Below are 19,092 nucleotides of genomic sequence, written 5' to 3'. Positions count from 1 at the left end.
AACATTACAGCTCACTGTCTCCCTATACCACTACCTCCTGAGTCAGACAACATTACAGCTCTCTGTCTCCCTATACCATTACCCCTGAGTTAGACAACATTACAGCTCTCTGTCTCCCTATACCATTACCCTGGGTTAGACCATTACAGTTCTCTGTCTCCCTATACCATTACCCCTGTTAGACAACATTACAGTTCTCTGTCTCCTATACCATTACCCCTGAGTTAGACAACATTACAGCTCTCTGTCGCCCTGTACCATTACCCCTGAGTTAGACAACATTACAGCTCTCTGTCTCCCTATACCATTACCCTCTGATTTAGACAACATTACAGCTCTCTGTCTCCCTATACCATTACCCTCTGATTTAGACAACATTACAGCTCTCTGTCTCCTATACCACCACCTCCTGAGTTAGACAACATTACAGCTCCCTGTCTCCCTATACCATTACCCCTGAGTTAGACAACATTACAGCTCTCTGTCTCCCTATACCACTACAGTTAGACAACATTACAGCTCTATGTCTCCTATACCACTACCTTCTGTTATACCACTACCATCTGAGTTAGACAACATTACAGCTCTCTGTCTCCCTATACCATTACCCCTGAGTTAGACAACATTACAGTTCTCTGTCTCCCTATACCACTATTACCTCCTGAGTTATACAACATTACAGGTCACTGTCTCCCTATACCACTACCTCCTGAGTTAGACAACATTACAGTTCTCTGTCTCCCTATACCACTACCTCCTGAGTTATACAACATTACAGCTCACTGTCTCCTATACCATTACCCCTGAGTTAGACAACATTACAGCTCTCTGTCTCCCTATACCATTACCCCTGAGTTAGACAACATTACAGCTCTCTGTCTCCCTATACCATTACCCCTGAGTTAGACAACATTACAGCTCTCTGTCTCCCTATACCATTACCCCTGAGTTAGACAACATTACAGCTCTCTGTCTCCCTATACCATTACCCCTGAGTTAGACAACATTACAGCTCTATGTCTCCCTATACCATTACCCCTGAGTTATACAACATTATAGCTCTCTGTCTCCCTATACCATTACCCATGAGTTAGACAACATTACAGCTCTCTGTCTCCCTATACCACTACCTCCTGAGTTATACAACATTACAGTTCTCTGTCTCCCTATACCACTACCTCCTGAGTTAGACAACATTACAGCTCTTTGTCTCCCTATACCACTACCTCCTGAGTTAGACAACATTACAGTTCTCTGTCTCCCTATACCCCTACCATCTGAGTTATACAACATTACAGCTCTCTGTCTCCCTATACCACTACCTCCTGAGTTATACAACATCACAGCTCTCTGTCTCCTTATACCACTACCTCCTGAGTTAGACAACATTACAGTTCTCTGTCTCCCTATACCACTACCTCCTGAGTTAGACAACATTACAGTTCTCTGTCTCCCTATACCACTACCTCCTGAGTTAGACAACATTACAGCTCTCTGTCTCCCTATACCATTACCCCTGAGTTAGACAACATTACAGCTCTCTGTCTCCCTATACCATTACCCCTGAGTTAGACAACATTACAGCTCTCTGTCTCCTATACCACTACCTTCTGACCTTCTGAGTTAGACAACATTACAGCTCTCTGTCTCCCTATACCATTACCCCTGAGTTAGACAACATTACAGTTCTCTGTCTCCTATACCACTACCATCTGAGTTCGACAACATTATGGCTCACTGTCTCCCTATACCATTACCATCTGAGTTAGACAACATTACAGCTCACTGTCTCCCTATACCACTACCATCTGAGTTAGACAACATTACAGCTCTCTATCTCCCTATACCACTACCTCCTGAGTTAGACAACATTACAGTTCTCTGTCTCCCTATACCACTACCTCCTGAGTTAGACAACATTACAGTTCTCTGTCTCCCTATACCACTACCTCCTGAGTTAGACAACATTACAGCTCTCTGTCTCCCTATACCATTACCCCTGAGTTAGACAACATTACAGCTCTCTGTCTCCCTATACCATTACCCCTGAGTTAGACAACATTACAGCTCTCTGTCTCCCTATACCATTACCCCTGAGTTAGACAACATTACAGCTCTCTGTCTCCCTATACCATTACCCTCTGATTTAGACAACATTACAGCTCTCTGTCTCCCGATACCACTACCTCCTGAGTTAGACAACATTATAGCTCACTGTCTCCCTATACCACTACCTTCTGGGTTAGACAACATTACAGCTCTCTGTCTCCTATACCACTACCTCCTGAGTTAGACAACATTACAGTTCTCTGTCTCCTGATACCACTACCTCCTGAGTTAGACAACATTACAGCTCTATGTCTCCCTATACCATTACCATCTGATTTAGACAACATTACAGCTCTCTGTCTCCCTATACCATTGACCCCTGAGTAAGACAACATTACAGCTCTCTGTCTCCCTATACCACTACCATCTGAGTTAGACAACATTACAGCTCTCTGTCTCCCTATACCATTACCCCTGAGTTAGACAACATTACAGCTCACTGTCTCCCTATACCATTACCCCTGAGTTAGACAACATTACAGCTCACTGTCTCCCTATACCACTACCTCCTGAGTCAGACAACATTACAGCTCTCTGTCTCCCTATACCATTACCCCTGAGTTAGACAACATTACAGTTCTCTGTCTCCCTATACCATTACCCCTGGGTTAGACAACATTACAGTTCTCTGTCTCCCTATACCATTACCCCTGAGTTAGACAACATTACAGCTCTCTGTCTCCTATACCATTACCCTGAGTTAGACAACATTACAGCTCTCTGTCGCCCTGTACCATTACCCCTGAGTTAGACAACATTACAGCTCTCTGTCTCCCTATACCATTACCCTCTGATTTAGACAACATTACAGCTCTCTGTCTCCCTATACCATTACCCTCTGATTTAGACAACATTACAGCTCTCTGTCTCCCGATACCACCACCTCCTGAGTTAGACAACATTACAGCTCCCTGTCTCCCTATACCATTACCCCTGAGTTAGACAACATTACAGCTCTCTGTCTCCCTATACCACTACCTCCCACTACCTCCTGAGTTAGACAACATTACAGCTCTATGTCTCCCTATACCACTACCTTCTGAGTTAGACAACATTACAGCTCACTGTCTCCCTATACCACTACCATCTGAGTTATACAACATTATAGCTCTCTGTCTCCCTATACCATTACCCATGAGTTAGACAACATTACAGCTCTCTGTCTCCCTATACCACTACCTCCTGAGTTATACAACATTACAGTTCTCTGTCTCCCTATACCACTACCTCCTGAGTTAGACAACATTACAGCTCTTTGTCTCCCTATACCACTACCTCCTGAGTTATACAACATTACAGGTCACTGTCTCCCTATACCATTACCCCTGAGTTAGACAACATTATAGCTCTCTGTCTCCCTATACCACTACCTCCTGAGTTAGACAACATTACAGGTCACTGTCTCCCTATACCATTACCCCTGAGTTAGACAACATTACAGGTCACTGTCTCCCTATACCATTACCCCTGAGTTAGACAACATTACAGGTCACTGTCTCCCTATACCATTACCCCTGAGTTAGACAACATTACAGGTCACTGTCTCCCTATACCATTACCTCCTGAGTTATACAACATTACAGCTCTCTGTCTCCCTATACCATTACCTCCTGAGTTAGACAACATTACAGCTCTCTGTCTCCCTATACCACTACCTCCTGAGTTATACAACATTACAGTTCTCTGTCTCCCTATACCATTACCCCTGAGTTAGACAACATTACAGCTCTCTGTCTCCCTATACCACTACCTCCTGAGGTATACAACATTACAGTTCTCTGTGTCCCTATACCACTACCTTCTGAGTTAGACAACATTACCGTTCTCTGTCTCCCTATACCATTACCCATGAGTTATACAACATTACAGCTCTCTGTCTCCCTATACCATTACCCCTGAGTTATACAACATTATAGCTCTCTGTCTCCCTATACCATTACCCCTGAGTTAGACAACATTACAGCTCTCTGTCTCCCTATACCACTACCATCTGAGTTAGACAACATTACAGCTCTCTGTCTCCCTATACCATTACCCCTGAGTTAGACAACATTACAGCTCACTGTCTCCCTATACCATTACCCCTGAGTTAGACAACATTACAGCTCTATGTCTCCCTATACCATTACCATCTGATTTAGACAACATTACAGCTCTCTGTCTCCCTATACCATTGACCCCTGAGTAAGACAACATTACAGCTCTCTGTCTCCCTATACCACTACCATCTGAGTTAGACAACATTACAGCTCTCTGTCTCCCTATACCATTACCCCTGAGTTAGACAACATTACAGCTCACTGTCTCCCTATACCATTACCCCTGAGTTAGACAACATTACAGCTCACTGTCTCCTATACCACTACCTCCTGAGTCAGACAACATTACAGCTCTCTGACTCCTATACCATTACCCCTGAGTTAGACAACATTACAGCTCTCTGTCTCCCTATACCATTACCCCTGGGTTAGACAACATTACAGTTCTCTGTCTCCCTATACCATTACCCCTGAGTTAGACAACATTACAGTTCTCTGTCTCCTATACCATTACCCCTGAGTTAGACAACATTACAGCTCTCTGTCGCCCTGTACCATTACCCCTGAGTTAGACAACATTACAGCTCTCTGTCTCCCTATACCATTACCCTCTGATTTAGACAACATTACAGCTCTCTGTCTCCCTATACCATTACCCTCTGATTTAGACAACATTACAGCTCTCTGTCTCCCGATACCACTACCTCCTGAGTTAGACAACATTACAGTTCTCTGTCTCCCTATACCACCACCTCCTGAGTTAGACAACATTACAGCTCCCTGTCTCCCTATACCATTACCCCTGAGTTAGACAACATTACAGCTCTCTGTCTCCCTATACCACTACCTCCCACTACCTCCTGAGTTAGACAACATTACAGCTCTATGTCTCCCTATACCACTACCTTCTGAGTTAGACAACATTACAGCTCACTGTCTCCCTATACCACTACCATCTGAGTTAGACAACATTACAGCTCTCTGTCTCCCTATACCATTACCCCTGAGTTAGACAACATTACAGTTCTCTGTCTCCCTATACCACTACCTCCTGAGTTATACAACATTACAGGTCACTGTCTCCCTATACCACTACCTCCTGAGTTAGACAACATTACAGTTCTCTGTCTCCCTATACCACTACCTCCTGAGTTATACAACATTACAGGTCACTGTCTCCCTATACCATTACCCCTGAGTTAGACAACATTATAGCTCTCTGTCTCCCTATACCACTACCTCCTGAGTTAGACAACATTACAGGTCACTGTCTCCTATACCATTACCCCTGAGTTAGACAACATTACAGGTCACTGTCTCCCTATACCATTACCCCTGAGTTAGACAACATTACAGGTCACTGTCTCCTATACCATTACCCCTGAGTTAGACAACATTACAGGTCACTGTCTCCCTATACCATTACCTCCTGAGTTATACAACATTACAGCTCTCTGTCTCCCTATACCATTACCTCCTGAGTTAGACAACATTACAGCTCTCTGTCTCCCTATACCACTACCTCCTGAGTTATACAACATTACAGTTCTCTGTCTCCCTATACCATTACCCCTGAGTTAGACAACATTACAGCTCTCTGTCTCCCTATACCACTACCTCCTGAGGTATACAACATTACAGTTCTCTGTGTCCCTATACCACTACCTTCTGAGTTAGACAACATTACCGTTCTCTGTCTCCCTATACCATTACCCATGAGTTATACAACATTACAGCTCTCTGTCTCCCTATACCATTACCCCTGAGTTATACAACATTATAGCTCTCTGTCTCCCTATACCATTACCCCTGAGTTAGACAACATTACAGCTCTCTGTCTCCCTATACCACTACCTCCTGAGTTATACAACATTATAGCTCTCTGTCTCCCTATACCATTACCCCTGAGTTAGACAACATTACAGCTCTCTGTCTCCCTATACCACTACCTCCTGAGTTAGACAACATTACAGTTCTCTGTCTCCCTATACCATTACCCCTGAGTTATACAACATTACAGCTCTCTGTCTCCCTATACCATTACCCCTGAGTTATACAACATTATAGCTCTCTGTCTCCCTATACCATTACCCCTGAGTTAGACAACATTACAGCTCTCTGTCTCCCTATACCACTACCTCCTGAGTTATACAACATTACAGTTCTCTGTCTCCCTATACCACTACCTCCTGAGTTATACAACATTACAGTTCTCTGTCTCCCTATACCACTACCTCCTGAGTTAGACAACATTACAGCTCTCTGTCTCCCTATACCACTACCTCCTGAGTTAGACAACATTACAGTTCTCTGTCTCCTATACCCCTACCATCTGAGTTAGACAACATTACAGCTCTCTGTCTCCTATACCACTACCTCCTGAGTAATACAACATTACAGCTCTCTGTCTCCCTGTACCATTACCTCCTGAGTTAGACAACATTACAGCTCTCTGTCTCCCTATACCATTACCCCTGAGTTATACAACATTACAGCTCTCTGTCTCCCTGTACCATTACCTCCTGAGTTAGACAACATTACAGCTCTCTGTCTCCCTATACCATTACCCCTGAGTTATACAACATTATAGCTCTCTGTCTCCCTATACCATTACCCCTGAGTTAGACAACATTACAGCTCTCTGTCTCCCTATACCATTACCCCTGAGTTAGACAACATTACAGCTCTCTGTCTCCCTATACCATTACCCCTGAGTTAGACAACATTACAGCTCTCTGTCTCCCTATACCATTACCCCTGAGTTAGACAACATTACAGCTCTCTGTCTCCCTATACCATTACCCCTGAGTTAGACAACATTACAGCTCTATGTCTCCCTATACCATTACCCCTGAGTTATACAACATTATAGCTCTCTGTCTCCCTATACCATTACCCATGAGTTAGACAACATTACAGCTCTCTGTCTCCCTATACCACTACCTCCTGAGTTATACAACATTACAGTTCTCTGTCTCCCTATACCACTACCTCCTGAGTTAGACAACATTACAGCTCTTTGTCTCCCTATACCACTACCTCCTGAGTTAGACAACATTACAGTTCTCTGTCTCCCTATACCCCTACCATCTGAGTTAGACAACATTACAGCTCTCTGTCTCCCTATACCACTACCTCCTGAGTTATACAACATTACAGCTCTCTGTCTCCCTGTACCATTACCTCCTGAGTTAGACAACATTACAGCTCTCTGTCTCCCTATACCATTACCTCCTGAGTTAGACAACATTACAGCTCTCTGTCTCCTATACCACTACCTCCTGAGTTATACAACATTACTGTTCTCTGTCTCCCTATACCACTACCATCTGAGTTAGACAACATTACAGCTCACTGTCTCCCTATACCATTACCCCTGAGTTAGACAACATTACAGGTCACTGTCTCCCTATACCATTACCTCCTGAGTTATACAACATTACAGCTCTCTGTCTCCCTATACCATTACCTCCTGAGTTAGACAACATTACAGCTCTCTGTCTCCCTATACCACTACCTCCTGAGTTATACAACATTACAGTTCTCTGTCTCCCTATACCATTACCCCTGAGTTAGACAACATTACAGCTCTCTGTCTCCCTATACCACTACCTTCTGAGTTAGACAACATTACCGTTCTCTGTCTCCCTATACCATTACCCCTGAGTTATACAACATTACAGCTCTCTGTCTCCCTATACCATTACCCCTGAGTTATACAACATTATAGCTCTCTGTCTCCCTATACCATTACCCCTGAGTTAGACAACATTACAGCTCTCTGTCTCCCTATACCACTACCTCCTGAGTTATACAACATTATAGCTCTCTGTCTCCCTATACCATTACCCCTGAGTTAGACAACATTACAGCTCTCTGTCTCCTATACCACTACCTCCTGAGTTAGACAACATTACAGTTCTCTGTCTCCCTATACCATTACCCCTGAGTTATACAACATTACAGCTCTCTGTCTCCCTATACCACTACCTCCTGAGTTAGACAACATTACAGTTCTCTGTCTCCCTATACCATTACCCCTGAGTTAGACAACATTACAGCTCTCTGTCTCCCTATACCATTACCCCTGAGTTATACAACATTACAGCTCTCTGTCTCCCTGTACCATTACCTCCTGAGTTAGACAACATTACAGCTCTCTGTCTCCCTATACCATTACCCCTGAGTTATACAACATTATAGCTCTCTGTCTCCCTATACCATTACCCCTGAGTTAGACAACATTACAGCTCTCTGTCTCCCTATACCATTACCCCTGAGTTAGACAACATTACAGCTCTCTGTCTCCCTATACCATTACCCCTGAGTTAGACAACATTACAGCTCTCTGTCTCCCTATACCATTACCCCTGAGTTAGACAACATTACAGCTCTATGTCTCCCTATACCATTACCCCTGAGTTATACAACATTATAGCTCTCTGTCTCCCTATACCATTACCCATGAGTTAGACAACATTACAGCTCTCTGTCTCCCTATACCACTACCTCCTGAGTTATACAACATTACAGTTCTCTGTCTCCCTATACCACTACCTCCTGAGTTAGACAACATTACAGCTCTTTGTCTCCCTATACCACTACCTCCTGAGTTAGACAACATTACAGCTCTTTGTCTCTCTATACCATTACCCCTGAGTTAGACAACATTACAGCTCTCTGTCTCCCTATACTATTACCATCTGAGTTAGACAACATTACAGCTCTCTGTCTCCCTATACAACTACCATCTGAGTTAGAAAACATTACAGCTCTCTGTGTCCCTATACCACTACCTTCTGAGTTAGACAACATTACAGTTCTCTGTCTCCCTATACCACTACCATCTGAGTTAGACAACATTACAGCTCTCTGTCTCCCTATACCACTACCTCCTGAGTTATACAACATTACAGCTCTCTGTCTCCCTGTACCATTACCTCCTGAGTTAGACAACATTACAGCTCTCTGTCTCCCTATACCATTACCTCCTGAGTTAGACAACATTACAGCTCTCTGTCTCCCTATACCACTACCTCCTGAGTTATACAACATTACTGTTCTCTGTCTCCCTATACCACTACCATCTGAGTTAGACAACATTACAGCTCACTGTCTCCCTATACCATTACCCCTGAGTTAGACAACATTACAGGTCACTGTCTCCCTATACCATTACCTCCTGAGTTATACAACATTACAGCTCTCTGTCTCCCTATACCATTACCTCCTGAGTTAGACAACATTACAGCTCTCTGTCTCCCTATACCACTACCTCCTGAGTTATACAACATTACAGTTCTCTGTCTCCCTATACCATTACCCCTGAGTTAGACAACATTACAGCTCTCTGTCTCCCTATACCACTACCTTCTGAGTTAGACAACATTACCGTTCTCTGTCTCCCTATACCATTACCCCTGAGTTATACAACATTACAGCTCTCTGTCTCCTATACCATTACCCCTGAGTTATACAACATTATAGCTCTCTGTCTCCCTATACCATTACCCCTGAGTTAGACAACATTACAGCTCTCTGTCTCCCTATACCACTACCTCCTGAGTTATACAACATTATAGCTCTCTGTCGCCCTATACCATTACCCCTGAGTTAGACAACATTACAGCTCTCTGTCTCCTATACCACTACCTCCTGAGTTAGACAACATTACAGTTCTCTGTCTCCCTATACCATTACCCCTGAGTTATACAACATTACAGCTCTCTGTCTCCCTATACCACTACCTCCTGAGTTAGACAACATTACAGTTCTCTGTCTCCTATACCATTACCCCTGAGTTAGACAACATTACAGCTCTCTGTCTCCTATACCATTACCCCTGAGTTATACAACATTACAGCTCTCTGTCTCCTGTACCATTACCTCCTGAGTTAGACAACATTACAGCTCTCTGTCTCCCTATACCATTACCCCTACCATTACCCCTGAGTTAGACAACATTACAGCTCTCTGTCTCCCCATATGAGTTACAACATTACAGCTACCATTACCCCTGAGTTAGACAACATTACAGCTCTCTGTCTCCCTACCCCTGAGTTAGACAACATTACATCTATGTCCCCCATTACCCCTGAGTTATACAACATTATAGCTCTCTGTCTCCCTATACCATTACCCTGAGTTAGACAACATTACAGCTCTCTGTCTCCCTATACCACTACCTCCTGAGTTATACAACATTACAGTTCTCTGTCTCCCTATACCACTACCTCCTGAGTTAGACAACATTACAGCTCTCTGTCTCCTATACCACTACCTCCTGAGTTAGACAACATTACAGCTCTTTGTCTCTCTATACCATCCCCTGAGTTAGACAACATTACAGCTCTCTGTCTCCCTATACCACTACCTGAGTTAGACCTGAGTTATACAACTATCTGACAACATTACAGCTCTCTGTCCCTATACCACTACCTTCTGAGTTAGACCATTACAGTTCTCTGTCTCCCTATACCCCTACCATCTGAGTTAGACAACATTACAGTTCTCTGTCTCCCTATACCACTACCTCCTGAGTTTACAGTTCTCTGTCACAACATCTGAGTTATACAACATTACAGCTCTCTGTCTCCTATACCACTACCTCCTGAGTTATACAACATCACAGCTCTCTGTCTCCTTATACCACTACCTCCTGAGTTAGACAACATTACAGTTCTCTGTCTCCCTATACCACTACCTCCTGAGTTAGACAACATTACAGTTCTCTGTCTCCCTATACCACTACCTCCTGAGTTAGACAACATTACAGGTCTCTGTCTCCCTATACCATTACCCCTGAGTTAGACAACATTACAGCTCTCTGTCTCCCTATACCATTACCCATGAGTTAGACAACATTACAGCTCTCTGTCTCCCTATACCATTACCCCTGAGTTAGACAACATTACAGCTCTCTGTCTCCCTATACCATTACCCCTGAGTTAGACAACATTACAGCTCTCTGTCTCCCTATACCATTACCCCTAAGTTAGACAACATTATAGCTCACTGTCTCCCTATACCACTACCTCCTGAGTTAGACAACATTAAAGTTATCTGTCTCCCTATACCATTACCCCTGAGTTAGACAACATTACAGCTCTCTGTCTCCCTATACCATTACCCCTGAGTTAGACAACATTATAGCTCACTGTCTCCCTATACCACTACCTCCTGAGTTAGACAACATTAAAGTTATCTGTCTCCCTATACCATTACCCCTGAGTTAGACAACATTACAGCTCTCTGTCTCCCTATACCATTACCCCTGAGTTAGACAACATTATAGCTCACTGTCTCCCTATACCATTACCTCCTCAGTGAGACAACATTACAGCTCTCTGTCTCCCTACATCGCTACCATCTGAGTTAGACAACATTTCAGCTCACTGTCTCCCTATACCATTACCCCTGAGTTAGACAACATTACAGCTCTCTGTCTCCCTATACCATTACCCCTGAGTTAGACAACATTACAGCTCTCTGTCTCCCTATACCACTACCTCCTGAGTTAGACAACATTACAGCTCTCTGTCTCCCTATACCATTACCCCTGAGTTAGACAACATTACAGCTCTCTGTCTCCCTATACCACTATCTTCTGAGTTAGACAACATTATAGCTCTCTGTCTCCCTATACCATTACCCCTGAGTTAGACAACATTACAGTTCACTGTCTCCCTATACCACTACCTCCTGAGTTAGACAACATTACAGTTCTCTGTCTCCCTATACCATTACCCCTGAGTTAGACAACATTACAGCTCTCTGTCTCCCTATACCACTATCTTCTGAGTTAGACAACATTACAGCTCTCTGTTTCCCTATACCATTACCCCTGAGTTAGACAACATTACAGCTCACTGTCTCCCTATACCATTACCCCTGAGTTAGACAACCAATCAGGTCACAACTGTATTTTCCATCTGTCTGCCCAACTATCAATATGGGTACTGTACATAACCTGAGGGTGATGTTAATGATCTGACAATCAGCTCTGTTCTCTCTCTCTCTCTCTCTCTCTCTCTCTCTCTCTCTCTCTCTCTCTCTCTCTCTCTCTCTCTCTCTCTCTCTCTCTCTCTCTCTCTCTATCCCCCCTCTCTCGCTCTCTCAGTGTGTGTACAGCTTTATCATTATTAGATTGTTAGACAGGTTTGGGTTTGGTTGCCCTGTGTTTGTGCATGCAGTATGGTACATGAATTCAGACACTGCTAGACATCCTCCTCAGCACCAGCATACAGACGCCCATGTCTGCTTACCAAATGGAACCTATTCCCTACTGCACTACTTTTGTCCAGACCTTTATGCCCTGGTCAAAAGTAGTGCACTATATAGGGAATAGGCTGCCATTACATTTGGAATAATCCACTGATTATGGGTGGAGGGGGGTCTATAACTCTAACCTACCCTGAATTGTCAAGAGAAAAGGGATTTTGCCACATAAACCTGTATCTATCTATCTGCGTTATCAACAAGAATGTTGCTGAAAATCCTTGTGTCTGTCAGTGCAGTTAGTGCACTGAGGGGCTAGCAGTGTAATGACCGCCTGCACCACGCCCCTTGTTTCAGCGCATCTAGAGGGGAGGAGAGAAGATGAGAGAGGAGGGAGCATTCGCGAGGTGAGATGCTTGGTGCTTCCCTCGGAAGGCCTGCATGTCAATGAGGGACGGCCATCTGGAAATCACTGCTTAAGACACAGAAACCAGCTGCAGCTCTTGCAGCGCACACTTGCTCAATCACAGGGCAACAAAGGGACGGATGCTTTTTCTATCGCTCGGGCCATTATACTACACATATATGCACTGACACAGTCTGTTGGAGAGCTGCTATATGCAATTGCTAAAGAATTGACGCGGTTGACTGCATCAGACTTCAATTAAAGGTAAGCAATTCTTTGCCCAAAACATATTTTAAGATGCCATAATGTGTTCTTCCCTGTCATTTAACAATAGCTTGAGTTATATTGTCAGAAATTAATATGATCAAAACAAACATTACATTTGATTAGAATCACATTGCAATTGGGTGGGGGACGAAACTAGAGAGCATGACATGTGCGAGCGTGCTATAGCCTACAATCAGATTTTATGTCCCTCAGAAATAGAACATTTTCAGTATGTGACAAACTGCCCACAAACAGCAGAATTCTATCTGGCTAGCCAGCAGCGCTGTCACGTTGTCACCGGGGAGTTCATTCTGACTACTGCCACCGCTATAGCCTACCTGTCAGACTAGCTAGCTGGTAGCTAGCAGAACCGCACCTGCGGCGCTGTCCATTCAGCACCACTGAATGTCGGCCCCGTCCTCAAGAGTTCATGCAGAAATCCAATTGACTCTACTCTCCCCAGTAGGCCTATATGGCATTAAACTAAAACTAAAGAATGGCTTGTTTATTCTGCAAAGGAAAATATGGTGGAGGTTTAAATTTTCTCATCCATAATGTTCCCCTCCCCGATTTGGCTCTTTCTGTGTAACACCACTACAGTTATGGAGCTGGAGCACTTTGACGAGCGGGAGAAAGCCCAGAGAAACACCCGCCGAGGCTCCAGGAACAACGGGCTGCCGAGCCCCACTCACAGTGCCCACTGTAGTCTGTACAGGACCCGGACACTGCAGTCCCTGGCCTCGGAGAAGAAAGCCAAGAAGGTCCGCTTTTACCGCAACGGAGACCGCTACTTCAAAGGGATTGTCTATGCCATTTCCCAGGACAGGTTTCGGTCTATAGACGCCCTGTTAGCCGATCTGACCCGCTCCCTGTCAGATAATGTGAACTTGCCCCAGGGGGTCCGGACCATCTACTCTATTGACGGGACCAAGAAGATATTGGGCATGGAGCAGCTGGAGGAAGGTAAGCTAACCCTTAACCATACCCCAAGGGATGGGATGGGACAGTATTGAGGAGCTAACCCTAAGGGATGGGATGAGACAGTATTGAGGGGCTAACCCTAACGAATGGGACAGTATTGAGGAGCTAACTCTAAGGGATGGGACAGTATTGAGGAGCTAACCCTAAGGGGTGGGATGGAACAGTATTGAGGAGCTAACCCTAAGGGGTGGGACAGTATTGAGGAGCTAACCCTAAGGGATGGGACAGTATTGAGGAGCTAACCCTAAGGGATGGGACAGTATTGAGGAGCTAACCCTAAGGGGTGAGATGGGACAGTATTGAGGAGCTAACCCTAAGGGGTGAGATGGGACAGTATTGAGGAGCTAACCCTAAGGGGTGGGATGGGACAGTATTGAGGAGCTAACCCTAAGGGGTGAGATGGGACAGTATTGAGGAGCTAACCCTAAGGGGTGGGATGGGACAGTATTGAGGAGCTAACCCTAAGGGATGGGACAGTATTGAGGAGCTAACCCTAAGGGATGGGACAGTATTGAGGAGCTAACCCTAAGGGATGGGACAGTATTGAGGAGCTAACCCTAAGGGGTGAGATGGGACAGTATTGAGGAGCTAACCCTAGGTGGTGGGATGGGACAGTATTGAGGAGCAAACCCTAAGGGGTGGGATAAGATAGTATTGTGGAGCTAACCTAAGGGATGGGACAGTATTGAGGAGCTAACCCTAAGGGGTGAGATGGGACAGTATTGAGGAGCTAACCCTAAGGGGTGGGATGAGACAGTATTGAGGAGCTAACCTAAGGGATGGGACAGTATTGAGGAGCTAACCCTAAGGGATGGGACAGTATTGAGGAGCTAACCTAAGGGATGGGACAGTATTGAGGAGCTAACCCTAAGGGATGGGACAGTATTGAGGAGCTAACCCTAAGGGATGGGACAGTATTGAGGAGCTAACCCTAAGGGATGGGACAGTATTGAGGAGCTAACCCTAAGGGATGGAACAGTATTGAGGAGCTAACCCTAAGGGATGGGACAGTATTGAGGAGCTAACCCTAAGGGATGGAACAGTATTGAGGAGCTAACCCTAAGGGATGGGACAGTATTGAGGAGCTAACCCTAAGGGATGGGACAGTATTGAGGAGCTAACCCTAAGGGATGGGACAGTATTGAGGAGCTAACCCTAAGGGGTGAGATGGGACAGTATTGTAGGCCTATCTCTGTGTGTTGCCTACCTGCAGGAGAGAGCTATGTGTGTGGCTCCATAGAGCCATACAGGAAGCTGGACTACACTAAGAATGTCAACCCCAACTGGTCAGTTGGGGTGAAGACAGCTGCCTCGGCACGTGGCCCATCCTCCCTGGGCAGTGCCAAGGCTGGGGCCCCAGAGACCAGGGAGAGTAAGGACTTCATCCGGCCCAAACTGGTCACCATCATCCGGAGCGGGGTGAAGCCTCGAAAGGCCGTCCGCATCCTCCTCAACAAAAAGACGGCCCACTCCTTCGAACAGGTCCTCTCTGACATCACAGATGCCATCAAGATGGACTCTGGGGTCGTCAAGAGACTATACACCGTGGATGGGAAGCTGGTAGGTTATGAATTACTGTTTTATTAGCGAGGTTAATGCCTGGTTCTCATGCTTAGCTTTCCCCACAGACTCAGAGGGATGGGCTATAAGGCAATTAGCAGAGTTAGTAGGTTTCTGGGACTCAGTCTGCTGTGTTTGACATCCTTTATTAACCAAGTCAGTAGGAGTTTCAGGAGCACAGTTTCACTGAGATATTTTCACACATTGACCAATGGATGATCTTTAAATCTTTTTGAAATATAGCCTTTACGACCAGATGACTATATGGTAATAAATCCCGTGAACACAGCCCTTTAACACACAGAGTCCTGAACTCAGGATTACTAATCAAATGTCAAATCAAATGTATTTATAAAGGCCTTCTTACATCAGCTGATATCTCAAAGTGCTGTACAGAAACCCAGCCTAAAACCCCAAAGAGCAAGCAATGCAGGTGTAGAAGCACGGTGGCTAGGAAAAACTCCCTAGAAAGGCCAAAACCTAGGAAGAAACCTAGAGAGGAACCAGGCTATGAGGGCTGGCCAGTCCTCTTCTGGCTGTGCCGGGTGGAGATTATAACAGAACATGGCCAAGATGTTCAAATGTTCATAAATTACCAGCATGGTCAAATAATAGTAATCACAGTGGTTGTCGAGGTTGCAACAGGTCAGCACAGCCAGGTGGAATGGGGACAGCAAGGAGTCATCATGCCAGGTAGTCCTGAGGCATGATCCTAGGGCTCAGGTCCTCCGAGAGAGAGAAAGAAAGAAAAAGAGAAAGAGAGAATTAGAGAGAGCATACAGGAGCACAGGAGAGCACACAGGACACTGGATAAGACAGAAGAAATACTCCAGATGTAACGGACTAACCCTAGCCCCTGACACATAAACTACTGCAGCATAAATACTGGAGGCTGAGACAGGAGGGGTCAGGAGACACTGTGGCCCCATCCAATGATATCCCCGGACAGGGCCAAACAGGCAGGAAATAACCCCACCCACTTTTCCAAAGCACAGCCCACACACCACTAGAGGGATATCTTCAACCACCAACTTACCATCCTGAGACAAGGCCGAGTAAAGCTCACAAAGATCTCCACCACGGCACAGCCCAAGGGGGGGCGCCAACCCAGATAGGAAGACCACGTCAGTGACTCAACCCACTAAAGTGATGCACCCCTCCTAGGGACGGCATGGAAGAGCACCAATAGGCCAGTGACTCAGCCCATAGAGAGAGTAAATAGGAGAAGTGAATGAGAAAGATGCAAGCAGAGTTGGGAAACATGTTGCGTAGTTGTGATATGCCTATTAGTAGTCAGTCTCTCCTTTCTTATATAGGTTCTATCAAAGGAACGCCAATGTAGTTTTCCTTTTTTCTCTCCTGGATGGTTTCTATGGTGATCTGGTTGCCTGGGCTGGTTGCTATGGAACAGCCTATGCGGCAGAGTGGTGCAGTGGGAATGTTGTGTGTGTGGCTCAGTGTTGCAGAACAGTATGTCAGTGCTATTGAAGAAGGCTAGAGAATGGTGCAGGGTACTCGTATGGCCCAGACATGACCGGAGATAGTAGCTGTATATTCTATCATCAATATCATGCAGATTAAATGCATTCAGGGATTCATCTGTAATGTATGCGGTTCACCCTGTTCATCCGGTTCAGTTTAACTTCACTGTCTCATTAAATAATTATGAATTAGAATTAGAATGTATTGACAAGAGTTGTCCAGTCACACAATTCCAGGTCAATATCATTGTTTCTTCAGTTGTTGGGTTATGAGGCCAATATGCTCTCTGTGCTCCTAAGTGAAACTAGATAGATTTTAGGGTTGGGCTATAGAGTACAGTTCTATACAGTGGGTATCAGGGTTGGGCTATAGAGTACAGTTCTATACAGTGGGTATAAAGGTTGGGCTATAGAGTACAGTTTTATACAGTGGGTATCAGGGTTGGGCTATAGAGTACAGTTCTATACAGTGGGTATCAGGGTTGGGCTATAGAGTACAGTTCTATACAGTGGGTATAAAGGTTGGGCTATAGAGTACAGTTTTATACAGTGGGTATCAGGGTTGGGCTATAGAGTACAGTTCTATACAGTGGGTATCAGGGTAGTGCTATAGAGTACAGTTCTATAAGTGGGTATCAGGGTTGGGCTAGAGTACAGTGTGGGTATCAGGGTTGGGCTATAGAGTACAGTTCTATACAGTGGGTATCAAGGTTGGGCTATAGAGTACAGTTCTATACGCTGGGTATCAGGGTAGGGCTATAGAGTACAGTTCTATACAGTGGGTATCAGGGTTGGGCTATAGAGTACAGTTCTATACAGTTGGTATCTAGTTCTATACAGTGGGTATCAAGGTTGGGCTATAGACTACAGTTTTATACAGTGGGTATCAGGGTTGGGCTATAGAGTACAGTTCTATACAGTGGGTATCAGGGTTGGGCTATAGAGTACAGTTCTATACAGTTGGTATCAGGGTTGGGCTATAGAGTACAGTTCTATACAGTGGGTATCAGGGTTGGGCTATAGAGTACAGTTCTATACAGTTGGTATCAGGGTTGGGCTATAGAGTACAGTTCTATACAGTGGGTATCAGGTTTGGGCTATAGAGTACAGTTCTATACAGTGGGTATCAGGGTTGGGCTATAGAGTACAGTTCTATACAGTGGGTATCAGGGTTGATCTACTATACTATACAGTGCTTGGCAACTCTGTCTGACTGTTGTTTCACTGTTAGGCGTGTGTGTGTGTGCCTGTTGACCTTGATTGGGCCTCTCATTGGTGATTGTGCAATCAATCCACACACACACACACACACCCGTGCGATGTGGTATAGATGTCACTGCTGCCTGAGGTTTATTGCCTGTCGATGTTTGGCTTCAGCAGCTCTCGTCTCCTAACATGGATGGGAAGATCAGACGATGCTGTTGTGTTATTGCTGTTATGACTGTGTTGTTGCTGTTATGACTGTGTTGTTGCTGTTATGACTGAGTTATTGCTGTTATGACTGTGTTATTGCTGTTATGACTGTGTAATTGCTGTTATGACTGAGTTATTGCTGTTATGACTGTGTTGTTGCTGTTATGACTGTGTTATTGCTGTTATGACTGTGTAATTGCTGTTATGACTGAGTTATTGCTGTTATGACTGTGTTGTTGCTGTTATGACTGTGTTGTTGCTGTTATGACTGTGTTATTGCTGTTATGACTGTGTAATTGCTGTTATGACTGAGTTGTTGCTGTTATGACTGTGTTGTTGCTGTTATGACTGTGTTATTGCTGTTATGACTGTGTTGTTGCTGTTATGACTGTGTTATTGCTGTTATGACTGAGTTATTGCTGTTATGACTGTGTTGTTGCTGTTATGACTGTGTTATTGCTGTTATGACTGTGTTATTGCTGTTATGACTGTGTTATTGCTGTTATGACTGTGTTATTGCTGTTATGACTGTGTTATTGCTGTTATGACTGTGTTATTGCTGTTATGACTGTGTTATTGCTGTTATGACTGTGTAATTGCTGTTATGACTGAGTTATTG

General features: G+C 44.6%; 1 protein-coding gene across 50 annotated transcripts in view; it reads left to right on the top strand.

The window, feature by feature from the left end:
* The first annotated feature begins 12,747 nt into the window (after positions 1 to 12,747).
* Positions 12,748 to 19,092, top strand: part of LOC118377397 (serine/threonine-protein kinase DCLK1-like) — a 30,543-nt gene continuing 24,198 nt past the window's right edge. For all 50 annotated transcript variants that reach the window (XM_052522074.1, XM_052522292.1, XM_052522208.1 and 47 more), the window contains exons 1-3: positions 12,748 to 13,035; positions 13,639 to 14,001; positions 15,233 to 15,579. In XM_052522074.1, the coding sequence (XP_052378034.1) occupies positions 13,641 to 14,001; positions 15,233 to 15,579 (708 nt within the window). In that variant the 5' untranslated portion in view covers positions 12,748 to 13,035; positions 13,639 to 13,640. The remainder of the gene's footprint in view (positions 13,036 to 13,638; positions 14,002 to 15,232; positions 15,580 to 19,092) is intronic.

This window comes from Oncorhynchus keta, chromosome 1 (genome assembly GCF_023373465.1).
Source record: "Oncorhynchus keta strain PuntledgeMale-10-30-2019 chromosome 1, Oket_V2, whole genome shotgun sequence".
Taxonomy (NCBI): Eukaryota; Metazoa; Chordata; class Actinopteri; order Salmoniformes; family Salmonidae; genus Oncorhynchus; species Oncorhynchus keta.
Note: the sequence above shows the minus strand (reverse complement) of the source record. Positions and strands in the feature narration are given on the sequence as shown.